The 17,570-nt window shown below is 33.5% G+C and overlaps 1 protein-coding gene across 9 annotated transcripts in view; it reads right to left on the reverse strand.

Moving 5' to 3' along the window:
• Nucleotides 1-691: 691 nt before the first annotated feature.
• Nucleotides 692-17,570, reverse strand: part of Phax (phosphorylated adaptor for RNA export) — a 31,634-nt gene continuing 14,755 nt past the window's right edge. For 8 of the 9 annotated variants that reach the window (XM_076449184.1, XM_076449179.1, XM_076449178.1 and 5 more), the window contains 2 exons: nt 11,084-11,267; nt 692-5,947 (listed from right to left, as the gene is read on the reverse strand). In XM_076449184.1, the coding sequence (XP_076305299.1) occupies nt 5,745-5,947; nt 11,084-11,267 (387 nt within the window). In that variant the 3' untranslated portion in view covers nt 692-5,744. The remainder of the gene's footprint in view (nt 5,948-11,083; nt 11,268-17,570) is intronic. The other variant, XM_076449186.1, reaches the window with a different exon arrangement.

Below are 17,570 nucleotides of genomic sequence, written 5' to 3' on the forward strand. Positions count from 1 at the left end.
ACACCAAAATGGCTTTCCAGCAAAGCTAGTCTGCAGAACATGCAAGACCATTTCCCAATCTGCAGATATTTAGTAACTTCTATTCTCTCTAAGCTGCATAGCTGCACAACATATAGTTACATGTCATGTACTTAATTATTCCAGTTGTGCATATCCTCTGTAATGGTGAGGTGCCTCAACACATTGACAACTTTAATGATCCTGGTAGGCAATAGGCCTAAAGCCCAAATAACCAACTTGTAGCACTGGAAAGTAGCCTAATGATCCAATAGGGTTGATGGTCTAGAAATATCCCCAATTTTAAAAAACAAACAAACAACTAACCAAAAAAAAGTACCATACATCCAAACATTGCTTTGATACTAGTGCACACAAGAAAATTCATTTCACACATGAATTGAAAAAAAATTAGAGGGAATATTAGTTGTGACAGGTAATCGTTAGATGTGATTAAAATCAATATGGCTTTTCTGCAAAGTTGTTGTTTGCTAAACATGTAAGACCATTTCCCTATCTGCAGATACATCACGACAGACAATTGTGAAATATGATTGTTTGTGAGGTCTAGCTATCACGAGTGAGAACTATCCTTCCTGCTGCAAAAACTGTTGCACAACCTCTTCTTTAATCTGCTAGAATAATTCAGAAACAGATATTCCAGTAATATAACAATGAGTAGAAAGAGTTTATCTTGGATCCAAAGTATTTATCTTTTTTTTTAATATTTTATTTTTTCACAAAATTACACAAACATGTCTTTGCAAATGAAACGCATTACAGAGATAATTTTAAATGAGATGTCATACTTTCCTCTAGATACCAATCTCAAATTTCTGTCTGTGGTGAAAATGTGCCATCAATCTGATAGTATCATTTAAAATGAAAACTTAAGTTGGATGTATTTGCTGAATATTTGATTCAAGTGTTAAAACATCTTAGAAACAGTGTGATTCTTATTACGGATGTGAGGCAATGCAAATAAACCTAAAATGAATCCATTTTAAAGCAGCTGATGCAGATCAAATTTCACTATCTTCTCTACAACTGGGTGCAATCAATATCAATAAAAACTCTCAGGAGCTAAATTCAATATTTAATTAAACAGTTTCATTAGCAATTCATATCAATAATCTTGAACCAAAACACTTTATAATTCAAATGTTAATTTTAATTTCTTAATTTCAAAATGCAATATTTAAATAAATAAATTTATCTCTATTGCATGAGATTTCTTTGTTACAAATTTCTAGTTTTTGATTTTCTCACCATCCATTTATGATATCCTTTGTTTAATGTAAATTGCACATTTCCTCACAAGTTACCTATCACATCCTGTCTCTCAAAATGTTAATAGTTCTCTGATGTTTGTTCTGTTTATTGTTAATAAAGAAAACAAGATTTTAATTTGTTTACTTCAGTATAAGGCTAATTCATTCTGATGACAGTGTGTCAATTATCTGGCTTACAGATATATTGTTGATATTGTCTAGTTTATATCAAATATATCAAATAATGAATTATTTTATGGCACTACTAGTTTAGTTAAAAATGCAGATAAATTATAATAGTTACAGGACATTGTTTTAATTGTAATCTTATTATTTTGTATTCTAAGTTACATATTTATAATTACCAAAAATATTTATGTACCAATACCATCATTACAACAACAACAAAAAAATTAAGGTTGAGTTTTTTGGGGGGTCAACAGAAGAAAAACAAGGGGTGATTACAAGGTTGGCAGTTTTGACCAAGTCCACACATGGAATTATGAGGTGACTTAACATCTTCTCAATCTTCAATGCCTAGATAAAAACCACCTTGTTACACACAGTATTAGGCAGGTGAAGCTATTAGGATACTGCTAAATAATATTCTGTACAAATGATACTTGAAACCACCAGTACTTATTGAAATTCTATAATAAGAAAATAGACAAAGTAATGCATAATAATGATTATGCTAGCAATCAGATTTTACTGATATGATGTATGAAGCATTGTATAGCAAAAAAATAAATAAATCATGATCCACCATGTGTATTGATGTATTAGCACCATCCTAACTTTTAAACACTCTCAAGATCCCCTTTACCAGTCATAAGCCATTGTAAACTATATATCTGAACATAAAATTGCTTATGTATGACAATTTTAAGATACAAGAAGCTCTCAAGTTGACTTTTAGGGGACTACGTGACTCATGGATTGGCTGCCCACCAATGATTTATAAGTATGATTTGCCATGATGCAACAATCTGATGCTATTTAAATCAAAACTTGCAAATGTAGAATGATTCATTAAAGCTAGATTTTAAAGATATGTGCTAAGAGTTTTATTCATTCTTGATAGTATACTGTCATGTGAAACAATAAAAATCAACAGAAAACTTCAGTTAAACCAGTTTAACATTATTAATATTTACAGTTCAAAACATGTGCACAAGTAGATTAACTCAATCTACAAAAAAACAATTTTGCACAAGCACAATAAATAAACTAAATTTCAGTCTAAGACACTCCTAGTATATACTTCAAAAAACAAAAAACCTACACATTGAAAGTAAACTGCAAAATGGACTGAAAAACAAAAGATATACAAAAGTGCCAAATTTTGAATTTGAATGTTATTTAAGTTGTAGAAAATCACAGAGGAAACTTTTATAAGAAAAACTAAAATGCTATTGCCAAATAAATCCTACATAACTATAACAATACAGTCTGGTATAGTTTACTGGTACAAATGTTAGAGCCAGGACACTGTAAGGCCAAGCCATTTTGTAAAGGTCATTTTATTATAATGTCTTTTACTGAATGTAAAACTTAAATTAGCAGTAGATTTGTCTAAAATGTTGAGGATAGAGGGGGATCAGACACCAGTGCAGTACCAGTAAGAAATTCACATTACTTTCACCCCTATCTAAATAATGAGTAAAAAAAAAAAACCCATCTTTATCATCAGAATTAGAAAAAAGGTAAGTTTAGAGCAGAACATTTTTTTTGGGGGGTGGTGGTGTCAAATCCACCACTACTGCTGTTCTAGTCAGTTTCTACTGAATGTAATATGTCTGTTATTTTTCTCCCAGTTACAAAATACTAATTAGCTCATTAAAATATTTTTCCAATGACTCAAAAACTGTCATTATGTTTGAGTTCAAATATCCCACTTTAGAATATTTTGTAAATTGGATGCCAAAATAAACTGGGAGTCACTTATCAGAATGGGATCCAATGTGCACTATTTTCCATATTCCACCTTCTCAGTTACCAATTCTTTTTATTTCTATGTATTTTACACTAATAAATTAACTAAAAAATCAGCAATGTCGAGAAAACCCACTTTTCTCAATCCGAACAAGCTGTTTTTACATATATATTTAACTAAAAAAATATTTGTAATGAAAAGCATCACAAAATGGAATTCTAGCCAATGATTCTGGGATTTCACATATTTTATGAGCATGTTAATATCTATTCCTAATCTGCTTATGGTAAATAAACTGAATCACCACAAACAGAAAACTTTAAATATTCTTAATATTTGCTGCATAATAATTTAGGACTGACTTGCAGCTGATGCTAGATATGAGAAATAGGGCAGTAACCCAAAATACCACCTTTTAAATGTAGTTGTTAATAGTGATCTTTTTCTATTGCATTAAATTTTGAATTATTTTAAAGTGAATCAACCTCCTCCTTTTTATCAACACAGTAAAATTTAATTAAATTTGCATCTAATAATGAATTTTGAGATTTTACTTACAAAATTATAAAAATAAACATTTATAAACTCAATGCTTATGTAAAGATTATTACAGAAAAATTAAAAATAGAAATACATTTTGAATATTATGTAATGGTCAACCTTTACATTTACAAAGACAACTGATATTTAAGTTTGCATTGTTATATGAACCACATATGGTGGCACATGCTCAAACCATGCATAATACGATAACTTTAATTTTACAAGCAAGCTATAAATTTACCTGTATTTAGAGTATTATAACAAATTTCATCCTATTAACCCTATGTGCATCTGTGGAGGTGGGATCAAAGTGCACCTGTCATGACCTTCCACAAAATGTCATTCAACAATGTATTACACATTTGATTCCAGTTATTGACTATTCTTTTAACCAATGCTGATTTATTAGTAGTTTGTGTAGAAATTAAGTACCACATACAATATAGAAATACTAAAAAAACCCAAAAAAATAGATATACATTTTGAAAGTTCTAGGAGTTATGCAACTGCAATATGCAAACTGTATGATGGACAAAAGTATTTTCATTCTTCACATGGTCTTTTTACACTCCAAATTCTCAGACTGACAGTCAGCTCAAGATACGTCTTGAACACAAATATATTGTAACACATCTGATGTTTCATGTATATTTTACTAAAAGCATACATTTCATATAGATACACACATTAAATTTAGAATTATACCCAACATTCCTGTTCCAATACAAGGTCATTCCAATGACAGCCCCCCTGTACCTTCTGTAAAACATTCCTTTAATACTTACTTAAATATTTTGCATCAAGTAGAAAAAGAAATACATTCATAGTAATGAATCACTTAAAAAATAAATTTTAATTTTTGATCCACATAAAAAGACTTACTCCCAGAATGCTCAACTTCATGTCCTATTTTCACAAATTTTAAATAATTGTTACATTAAAAATTTTATATATTTGGGTAAACTAATACCTGATAAGATGAAGTGCTAAATTAACAACACACTATTTTCTGGCTAAGACTTAATGTTTTTGTTAGAAAAATCAATAAATAAATATTGTTTTCTAGCTTATTAATCCTCAAGACTAGAAATCGTTTCAGTATAAAATTTGATAACATTATTTGGTGTTTTACATGCGTGTAGTTATATATGTAAAAGAAAAATATAATGATAATGTTACTTATACACTGCATTTCTTTCACTGCTTTAATTCTCAGATTCTGAACAAGGCTTAATAGCTGCATTTATATTATTATTAGAAATTGCTATATCTATAGTTAAAGATTATTTTGTTCAACAAATCAGTTGAGCCAGGAATATTTAATTAGAATTTAACTGCTACAAAATAAAATAATATACAAGTACTACAACAACATAGATAACATATGATACCAAAGTAGGTTTATGACATGATGGGGAGGAAAAAAAACACTAAAAATTTAAAACATCTATTAGGCCTCAACAAAGATTACTTGTTGAAAAATGTATCTAAATCTTAGAAAATTTTGAATTTTGGGTTATTTTACTAATAAACAGAATTGATTTAATTACAATTTATGACAGGAAAGTATCATACTTCTAAAATTATGAAGCCATTTTTTCATATGTAGCCTTAAACCTCAAATATGCACTCAAGAGTATATGTCAAATTCTTAAAAATGGCCTTACTGCTTTGATCAGTTGTCTTTCATGAAGCATGACAAGGATGCAAAGCACTTCCAAATGCAAAATAACGGAGCTTTGCATAACACAAGATATCGTATTTTCTTCTTTCAACATTTTTTGTTTGAAGTGTCTGATTTAATACTGTTGTTAAATTAACTACTTTCCTTTCAGTAATACTAACCTATAAAAAGAAAAGTATATCTGTTTTGACTTTTAGGATGTCTTTCTTCTTCCATGTCATGTAAATTTTCATACTAATAGTCATTATAAACTAAAATATGCTGGTACCAAACCAGTACATAGTATCTCACTTTGGATTTTACACCATGTAGCTCAATCAATGATTTCTCCTTCTTCCAGCTCTTCTTCTTTGATTTCTGTGGGTGGTTCTTCCTTCCCTGCTGATTGCAAATCACTCTTGATTCCAGTTTTAATTTCTATGTCAAAATAATCCTCATTTGGCCTCTTCACAGCTAGCTCCTCCACAAATGGAAGAGGTTTTAATTCTTTTGAGCTATTCTCAATTTCCATTTTCTCTAAAAGAAACAAAGAAAGTGTGACTTGCAATAACTTTTGAAACAGTATTTTCTATTTTCAATCTTTCAATATCAATTCATATATGGTACCAAATTAAAAGTATAAGCAAACCCTAATTATATTTGACATAAGACATTACTATTAGGCCTATTTTATTTTAGTATTACATTATTTTATCAGTCCCTTAGGGATTTTTCAAAGAAGATGAGTGTATTGTATAAAAGAGCATCAATATCCATTAATGACAATGGATTTCACTCAACGGATGATTGGGATAAAACAAAAACAGCACTGGTTGAACCACTAGTCATTAAGCCATGTGAATGCCTTTTCTGAGATGGCAAAACATTATAAAAATGAATATTCTTGTCATAAGACCATTTCTGTATTTCTTGTATCTGAGCTAGCCTAAGGAAGCTCTGTAATGAACAAAATGTGTTGCCAGCAACAGACAGATGAATACAACATGATTGAAATATTATACATTCTTCTATTTCTTGAAAAAAGTATGTTACCAAATAAAGAACATAGTGTTAAAAGTTAACATTTTCTTAATTCTGAGATGTATTTTCAAATAGTTCTTACCTCCTCTTACATTACAGCTATTACTTAGCATTTTCTTCCTTTGCCCATCTAAGCATTAGCATAAATTTTTCTTGCTTGCTTCAGTCTTTTATTTCCCACTTAACTGCCTTTGGCAATATCTGCCACTTGATGATCTTCACCCATATCCATGCATCCTCTGTCCTGGTACTGTATATAAGAACATTATTCAGATAATATTATTTTTCCAAAACTAACCCAATCTGCAGTCTCTAACACCAGTTCTTAGTGGGTAGGAAGAGAAGGAGAGTGTAAGAGGTATTAATGGAAATACATTTTGGATTTAAGAAGATATTAACCTCCAAAACATATCTACTTCCTCTCATGCTACAACTAGAATTACACAGCAATAAGGTGGAGAGACTGGGAAGAGCATCAACCATATATAATGCAACTGCATAGATCATGGGTGTGCCAAAAGAAGCTTATCACCCTAGAAAAGGAGCTGAAGTACATCCAAAACAAGTATGCTCTTCACCCAGAACCTAATTCCTGCCAGTTGGGTGGAGAGGCTGGGAAGAGCATCAGCCATAGAAAATGCATCTGTGTAGATCATAGGTGTGCCAAAAGAAGCTTATCATCCTAGAAAAGGAACTGAACTATATCCAAAACACCCAGAACCAAATTCCTGCCAGTTGAGTAAAATATGATGTGATCTGTGATATTTATGAGTAGATCCTAACATAAGCTATACAATGATACATTCCAAGCCACCAGCATCTCAAAGAGAAGGTAAACAACAAAGTGGACAAACCCTCTCTTTAACCAGAAGTCTAAAAGGCAATGTCTCAAACTTGAAATGATGGAATCCTTATGCCATACTGAGCCTGAGGAAACATAACTCACCCAATGTAGAATTATAAACACTCATCTTCACTCACCAAACATGTGGGCAATGTAAATTCCAATTGCCTCAGGAATTATTGGGAAGGTGTGGAACAAACAGTGCTCAACTAAGAACTCACAAAGAACCACTTTGCTTTTGGGAATATGATGACCCTCTTCCATGAACAATTTATTAAACTGATATTAATTAAAAAGGAGGGCTACACTCAACCCAACCAGATACCAGAATGTCAAACTTGAAATATTAGGAGTAGGCTCCTATATAGGTTGGTACCTCTCCTACCAACATTTGAGAAAAATCATCCAGGGACCCAAGTAAGAGGGCCCCTAATCTTGGCCTCTTCTCAAAGAATAAAGTCACACTTTGGAGGAACAGCCTCTGTCCACCACCCTAGTGAATGAAAACCCAGCATGGTAAGGACTCCCTAGCACTAATAGTAAAATGGGAGAAGAAGAAGAATCACATTGGGATGTCCTGAAGAACAATGCTCTGAAAACAGTGGAATAGGTAACCAAGTTTCCTAAATTTTTAAAAGCAAACTGATCTCAAGTTATTAAATCCAATGATTGGCAAGAATATGCAATATCCTCTTTCACTTTACTCCAGATAGTACACAAGTGGCAGTCCAGTCATTTCTACAAAGCTTGTTGCAACCTAGATTAAGTAAACTGTATTAGTGGTTTCTAATGCAAAACTGGTTTGATAAAACCATAGCTGTCTGGGCAACACTCACCACAGAGTAGGATCCTGTAAAAAAAAAGAGGTAAAGGACCCTGGAAAATAAAGAAGAGACTACATTAATAATGAAGATACATCTTATAATCTGTGGTCAAAGTAGCTATTGGCAGCAGCTGAAAACCCTCAGAGAAAGATACTGCCAAAACATGCAAATAATGTGAGACAAAGGTATTGAAGAAAATCACATACAAGCCCAAGCAATGTTCTTCAGCAGGCAATTCAACTGGCCTGCTACAGACATTGAAATGTGACAAATCAGAAGAGACTTGTTGAAGATTTCTCACCTTCAAAGAGAATCCAGAATAAACAATATGCATCAAATTTCTATCCTTACCTCAAAGTAACCAGGTAGAAGTCCCTGGAGACTGAAGGATCTCAATGAATCAGAAGTCATTGTCTAACACCTCTAAAGGCATCAATGCAGGAAACATAACACTTCAAGACCCTCACTGGAGATAACACAACAATAAAGATGTGATCAGTCACAGAAGCAAAAAAATAGTGGTCAAATGAATTGCTAAAAAGCAGTTATTCCTCTACCTGGCTACTAGTGTCTTAGGGAAGAACTTGTCTGAGCACAGGAGGACATATGTAGAATGATAAAACATCCTGTGCATAATCAGCAACAAAAATTAAACCTTAAAGAAAAGATGATATACAATACATGAGGATAAGATCTTAAATGAATGTTCAAAAAGAGTATGTAATACCACTGTAATCTAACAGTTAGGTAACTGAAATAGTTGTTTCGAATAAAGGACCCAAAGATTACAGGGGGCGCAATTTTTGTCTCGAGTATCTGAAGGTAGTCGATAAGGACACCTTATATAAATAAGGTGATTGTGGAAGATGCAAATCCCTTGCCAAAGAGCCAGTATAAAAAACAAGTTATGGTTGGCACATCTAGTCAAAATGGGTTCAATTTTTACATCATTGCTGATATGCCATTTCTGTTGATAAATGTCCATTGTGGTACTATGCAAAGACTGAGACCCCAATAACCTCAGAAGTTAAACAATGACAGTTTGCAAAGGACATAATAACATCCATACATGAAGCTTGAGCTTCAGAATGGCTAGATATATGACACTGTATCATGGCTGCTTCAACAGAGAAGGCTAAAGCAGTGGAAGAGTTGGACACTCTTGAAGGCACTGCAGAAGTGGAAATCAGAGTTCAGCTGCAATCTGATGCTATCAACAGAACTTTACAATGGGTTGTAATAAATCATAGTTAGTACCTTAGGTAACATACAAATTGGTGGGAAGACCTACAGGTGTAATACAGAACTATGAACCCCTGTACAAACTGAGGAAAGTCAAAATTCCAACAACAGCAGGGAGGAATGCAGAGGCTAACAATGTAACAAATATGCATGCTAACAGTGGTACCAAGTCATCATCAAATTAATGTGATGATCCCAAGAGTTTTCCAACAAAAGTTTGAGTGATAATAAATATCTTAGCACATTATATAAGGGGAAATGAATCCTTCAAAATTTTGATCTATTCAGGTTGACTGCAGACTGTTCTAGAACCCCAGGAGCAGGTGTATTCTTTGAGTCTAAATGCACTTCCGCTGAACAGTGATAAGCTAAATCACACAGTTCGACAAACTGTGGCAGACAAAAAGGCATAGCTATCCTTTCACATAACTAAGCATGAACAAAATCAGTAGTTGGAGGGAGAATTAAATATTCATTTTCAGACTTTTCAGCCATCAAGATAGGTGCAGACTCAAAGGCAACCAGAGAAAAGACTCAAAACATTACACATGTTGGCCAAACTGAAGAAAAGAATCCAGAGGTGGCTAATCCCAAAGTGGCCCTCTGAGAAACCAACAGAATAAACAAAGGTGCAAGAAAAAGCAAATCTAAATTCTTTCCAGAATTTCCTGTATTTCCCTCAAATGCAGCATCAGTCTTCCCTAGAAAAACATCATCTCTTATCTCACAACAAATAAGGTCACTGACAGTTTCAATTGAGAGTGACCCCAATTAATGAGTGATGCTAGATATGAGAGAATAGGAGAGATTTGATTTGCCTTTGTGGACAAAACAACAATCTGGGAATTAATGCCATATATTGCTTTGCCCAGCAAAAAAGTAATTTCATTTTTCTTAAAATGAAAATCAACTAGGTGACACAAAAAATGCTCAAAGTATCTCCAATGCTCATATTACAGTGAAACCTGTTAATGAATGCTTTGTTGAGAAAAAGTGATAACATCTGAGTGAGAAGCTTACATACAGTACCAAGATAGAGGGCACACTGTTGTAGGGGGAGAGTGTCACATGATAGATATTGTCTAGGGCAATTAAGTGATGAATAAAAGACTGGAGCAAGTGAGAAAATTTTGCTCAATACACAGTGTGCCAATTTGTATAGATAGGTAATTTTTTTTTGTATAATATAAACACAACTTTGCCTTTATGTTGGAATTCTTTCAGAAAAAATGCAAGATTTTGGTATTATAGTTACTGAAACATACTTCCTAGCTTGTATTGGTAGTTTGATACCTTTTTAAAACACATTATATTTACTCATTATGAATAATATTTTGGAAATTTTCATAAAAAGAGGTCTGTAACACTTACCAATTGTTGCATCACTTTTAACTCAAAAAGAAAACCATTTCTTATATTAAGCAAAATATATAACATAGAATTTTACCCTTTTAAATGTAAAAACAAAATGGGAATGTATTTTTCCTTTCTTTACTTTTACCTCTGCATAATTTTACTAATATTATAAAAATAATCATGATAATGACAAATGTGAATACATTCATTTTAAGTTCATCACTTGGTGAACATATAAGATACATATAAAATTAGAAAAATGCTACCATTTTAATTTAATTTGACACAATTATAAACATACAGCTACTTAGTTTTTGTAAAATAGCACATTTAATATAAATCCTAAGTTACTGATATCAATATTACCATGTGCAGTTTTAAGTTTTTCTGCTCTCCTCCTTCTTTGTGCTCTTTTTATTTCCCTTTTCTTTAATTCTTTTTTTCTTCTGTCATCTATGAATATTTCATCTTTTTGTTTCTTGGTAATATATTTGTCATTTTTCAGTAACTGTAAAAACACACCACCAGGTGTGCGGCGTCTCTGTCCATTCTGTTATAAAAAGCATAATATTTTTAGTATTATATATAACACAAAATTTCAAATTTATTTCAATTTAATTTACTTTTAAATACTGAAAGAATTTAGAATAAAAACTGGAACAAAGTAAAGTATGCTAACAGTACCAAATTTATCTGAAAACTAAGTGTTGTAGGGGTTAGTGTCCATTTTTAAACATGTGTATTTGTTTAGCAATTTATTGTTTACTTCATATGAAAGATGATCATGCATATCTTTGCAATAATTACAGCATTTGATTCATTACTTTAATAATGTTTTTCAAAATCAAAACAACCGACAAAAGTACAACCAAAAATATAAACAGAAAAATAATTAAGTAAACAATCTTACTTATGTATGTGATTTTAATTTGAAATGACTCAATGATAACAGTTCCACACTTACCCAAACTCACAATTTACGTATCAATTTTTAATTGTAACAAAAAACTTAAAATATCGTTTTTATGCAGCAAATTTTAAAATCCTAACAAAAATTTATAGGTCGAAACGACCATCTGATATTAACTAAACACTGCAAAAGGAAAAAACGGAAATGAAAGAAAAACCTTTTACAAAATTACAATTGAAATGTTGATACAATGAGGGCACACAATCAATAAATTAAAGAAATTAACACACTAAAAGCCTTCTGTCCTCTGACTGGTTAACATTATATGTCTTATGATTTTCATTACAACAAATTCTCAAGATAATATAATTTCTAGTATTAAAGCTGAAGAGGCCATACTGGTTGGAAAAACAATCTACCATAACCTAACAACGTGTATACAATAAGATAAAAGAATATGCCAAGCACAGAGCTATACAATGAACTATCTGTGCTATGAACACAGCAGGTATATCAAACCCTAAAATTTAGTAAAATAAGATTTCAGATATACTAATGAGCAATCAGAAAATAAACCTGCAAGGGTAAACTTAAGTTAACTAAACTATGAATTAATAACAAGAAATTAAAAGCTACTCCAAACTGTAACTTGAAGTAGTGTGGAATATGAAAAAAATATTAAAAATATCAATCTTTTAACTGATGAAAAATTAAAAAAAGAATAATTACCTAATTATAATAATTATTTTTCTATTAAAATTCCATTGAGCTACAATGATGGTAATTACTTTCTTTGAATAAATACATTTCACCCTGGTGCTGTACATTAAATTTTACTTAAAATGCGATTAATGTCTTATACTTGTTTTTTAATTGTAAGATAAGGTTTTGTTGCAAAACTAAATAATTTGGATATAGCTTTTTACTTACAGTTGTTCTACTAAGAGCTATGAAGTTTTATTTTAAAGAGATTTGCTTGAATGAACTGCACCCTAATATTCTCATTATTCTTACCCAATAAATAGCAAAAAAGGTAACAGAGGTTATGAATGCACCAATCTGAGAAATTAACTATTTCTGTCATATGATACTAGTAATGCTATAGTAGTGTTTCATCACAGCATATTTCTCTACATGTAAATGTTTAATTTTTTGTAGTTGATTTTCAATATTCTAACAATTTTCTAAATATTTTGAGAGTAAATCAATAACTACAAATGGCTCATAGTCATACGACAACAATAATGGCAACTTAAATTATCAGAAATGGTAAATAAATCCTCATTCTAATGATGTAATCACTTTTTGAAGACAAACTGACTTTTAGCAGGGAACTAGGTTGGGAGAGTGTCAGCAGAGGTAAGTATAATTGTAAACACACTTTCAGTTTAGGAAACTGTTGACTTCCGAAACATACTTCTTATCCCACTGACACTACAACTAGAGTCCCACACTGACATACAGAAAGAATCTACATAGACAGAAGTGTACCAAGGGAAAAATGGTACAAGGGTGGGAGAACTACACTACATCCAGAGCAGGTTTGCTCTTCATCTGGAACTTCGTTCCTTCATTAGAAATGAAATAGCATATGAGTAATCTTCAGTATAGGTCAGTTCTAACCAAACATCCAAGGTTCTACAAATCGGAGTTGGAATTAAGTACCTATATCCTATGTTGATGACTAGGGCTATTGGACCACAATGATATAAACCTTTGATTGGTTCCCAACCTGTAGCCACAGAATGATGCATTTTACACCATTAGAAACATAATGAGAAAGTAAGCAATGCCTAAGTGTACAAACTTTCTCCTCCACCTGAAGAACCCAAAAAGGCAACATCCTAAGCTTGGAATGATAGGATCATGTATGCCATACTTAACCAAAGGAACAGAACTCATCAGATTTGGAATTACGAACATTCATCCTCACTTCCAAACCAAGTGGAGAAAGAGTATTCTGCTCGCCCCTGGAATGAATTATGGAGAGAATGTGGAACATGTGCTCAACCACGAACCTAGCATGGGACCACTTCATGTTTGGAGCTATGAGGACGTAGCAGACTACCTTCCATGACCAATATACTAAACCATAACTGATAAAAGAGAAGAATTATGCACTCCCCCAATGGATAGCATTGTGTCAAATCTGAACTGCAATTCTGAGAAGGCTCCTGCAAAGGATGGTGACACTCATATTGACATTTGGGAAAAACATCCAGGAATTTTAGTAGGACTCCTAACTTTCCTCTCTTCTCCAAACATGAAGGAAAAGCCTTTGTCTACCCACTCCCGTGATTGAAGCCTAGGAGTAATAAGGATTCTCAAACTCTACCAATAGAGTCTGGGAGAGGGGTAAATTGCATTGGGGAGTCCTGAAAAACAGTGTTCTGGAAACTGTGCAATGGGTAAATCAAATTTCCTACATTTTTAAAAACATATTGAACCCAACATATTCAACCTAAAGATCAACACAGATGAACAAGATTCCCCTTAGCTTTACTCATGATTGTCCACAGAAAAGTAATACTATCTGGTAGTTGATCTCATGGAATACCCCATTTCTATAGTCTGTCACAGCCTATATTAATTATAGTGAAAGTGGTTGATAGTGCAAAATTGAGAAGATAAAGCATACCTACCTGAGCAACACTCACCAAAAAGTGTGAACCAATGAAAAACAGAAACCCTGGAAATAAAAGAGTATGATTGAGGAAAACATTCACCCCTGGTCTAAAATGACAACAGGGAGTAGTAGAAAACCACCAGATAATGTAAGTAATGAGATAGGAAAGTATTAGAAATAGTCCACATACCAGCCTACACAATGTCTTTCAGAAGACAATTCAACTCAGTAGCTAATGACAAAAATATGATGAATCTGGTGAGACATGACACACAAAATGTCTCTCTTCTGTAACAATAATCCATTATAGGCCATGTAAAATAACTTGTGAAGCTACCTTGTGAGGGTAATGGGAGTAAGTAAAAAAATGAACAGTCAGTTCCTAACACCTTGAAAAGAGTTAGTACAAGACACATAGAACTCGAAGTCCCTGACAGGACGTAACAAATTATCAGGATTGTAGCTGTCATAAAGGTGAAAAATGGCTGGCAAATGGATTGCAAACAACTTTTAACAATAACATTCACAAGCCAACAACAACAAAATACAATTTTATAGAAAGGTGAAACAAGGAACACAAAGCTAAAGGCTCAAAAGGAGGATGAGAAAACTAATGTAAAACAAATGTGAAATCCCAATTCAGTAATTGAAAGCACTGTTTGAGGCAAAGTCCATGAAATAATTTTAGTAGACCTGACAGAACTGGGGATTAAAAAACATAAGTCAGAACCTTGGGCAATAATCAAACTGGGGGAAAGGCACAGAGATGTAAACCTGCCTGGTCTTGACTGAATGCATCTTCTGCTAAAACTTTAAAATGAGGTATCAAAAGCCAAAACAACTGCAGTTGAGAATTCCAGTAAGTCACAGAGGCAACAATTAATGGAGACCTGAGATGAGAGCAAATGTACTGGTAAACCTTGTGATCTAGTATCAATTCCAGAGAAACTTGGTTCGGCCAAGACAAGTGATCTGCAGTTAAAGCCATCACTGCTAGAACAAGACATGCTAAAAAACTGATGGGAAAGGAATGAGCCCAATATAGAAGATCCAAGGTACAAAAACAAAGATCTAGGGAATTGTGTGCCTCCTTGAGACAAAATCTGAGATACCACTGTAAAACTGTTGTTGCATATCATGAACAATTTTCTCTTCAAGAGAAACAGACCTTATACCATTGCCTGATGTATTGTAAAAAGTTCAAGACAGTTGACATGGAGGGTAGACTCATCTTTTGTCCATGTATCCTGGAACTCCTGACTTTGAAGACATACTTTTCACCCCTGAAGAGATGTGTCTGTCAACAAATGTATCTCAAGACAAGGTGGTGGAATTGGTACCCCAGAAGTAGTGTTGCTTTGATCCAACCAAAAATTTGTAATTGTGTTGCTTTGTCTTGTGTAATAAGACAGGATGATTCAAAGAATAGGAAAGCATGATCCATTTGTTATGCAGTGATCAATGAAGGGGCCTCATATGTGCTTGTCCCAAAGAAATAAGATCAATGGATGCCCACATCCCCAAGAGAGAGAGATAATCATTTGTGCAGTAGGAGAAGGAGACAAAAGTAAAAGCCTGACAGCTCTTTCTATAGCTTGAAGCCTGATAGGGGTTGGCTGAGAGCTACTTGAGTGAGTATTGAAAAAACACACCCTAATGGATGAAATATTGTGTTGACAACAAAACAAGTTTCTCCAATCTGATAAGGAAGCCAACTTTTATGTCTTCTGAAAGGACAATCTGAGAGTGTTGTTCTACTAATGGCAGGACGAAGTCAGAAGGAGCCAGTTGTCTATATAACAATGTGTGCACAGATTCAAGAAATGCAGGAGATGAGAAAAAGCTTGAACAATTCTGCAGAAGACAATGTGTTGATGAAAGGACAAAAGGTAGAGCCTAGAACTGAAGCAACTAATCCTTGTGCACAAAGCTGAGAAACCTACAGGAAGATTCTGCTATGGGAAGATGGATATAAGCATCTCTAATATCAAACTTAGTCATCTACTGTCATCATAGGTTGAGAAAAGATTCCATTGTAAAGTGAGGAGGACCTAAATATTGGTTGAATTGAGACAAATCATTTATTGGATGCCAATCTCCTGTCTTCAGGAATAATGGGAATAAAATCATGGAAGAATGGGATTGACCCTCTCTACTGACTTTTTAGCTAACAACTCTTGTGGTTTGAGCAAGAAGTTCCATTTGCCATGGATCAGGTAAAGGTGAAAAGACAACAGGTTGAGCAGACAATGGTGGAAGTTATGTAAACTGAATTGCAAAATCTGATACCAGAACAAGGAGTACCCACGGATCCCCAACGAAAGAACTTCAGATGTTCAGGAAGTGACAATCATGCTCCCACTGCCCTTCCACCCCCAGGATAGTCACTGATGCTGTTGTTGTTGGTCCACTAAAACCAAATATCTTCTAGAATACAGACAGATCCCATTATATAAACCAACTGAGGAGACCTGAAGGAGAGGGTTGGGAAACACTGCAGGCTAATAATCCTAAATTAAAACCAAAAAGGTAAGAAGCCAATGACTATAAAGAAGAATGTAAATGGGCTGTATCTCATGTTTCTGGAATCCACCAAATAACATGTAACATAGAAAAGGAGCTTCCTGTAACTCCCTGAGGGCAGAAGATGGTAAAAGAATCCTTTCTAACAAAGTGTCTCTACTCAATAAATCTTAACAAAACAGCCAGGAAACTAAAGAAAGAACAGAAGAAGACAAGCTGACTGAGGTAGATGTCAGTAAAATCCCCAGCTCATACTTAAATTGCTGAGGGGAACACTGACAGGCATCAGAAAAAGTTGGATTGAAGATAAAAACCTCAGAAGTTATCACAGCTTCTAATACAGATCCCCACAGGTCCAGAAATTGGTCCATCCATAGAGAATCTAAATAGTCCTCCTCCTAATGGTGATAAGGCAAAGTATGCTGAATGAGAAATATGAGGGCCAAAGCATAGCTATCCCATCTTGTAACTGAGTGGCAAATCTCCCAGCATGAACACCAATATCAAGAGAATGAGGATGGCAAATGACTACTTGGCTTTCCTTTCTACTAACAAGGAAGTAGTATCAATAGAATAGATCCTCAAAACTTCACAAACTCTAATAACCAATTTACAAAAAAGAGGCTACAAGTGGCTGCTAAAAATGATCCTCTGTTAAAGATGGCCTAGTAAAAGGAGGAGCCAGAAAAAATGAGTCTAAATTCTCATCAATCATTTCTTGGTCATTTGCAAAAGATGTCTCAGAACCTCCAGGAGAGATACCCTTGATCTGCAAGTCTCCATCTTGCAACAGT

This window comes from Tachypleus tridentatus, chromosome 8 (genome assembly GCF_004210375.1).
Source record: "Tachypleus tridentatus isolate NWPU-2018 chromosome 8, ASM421037v1, whole genome shotgun sequence".
NCBI lineage: Eukaryota > Metazoa > Arthropoda > Merostomata > Xiphosura > Limulidae > Tachypleus > Tachypleus tridentatus.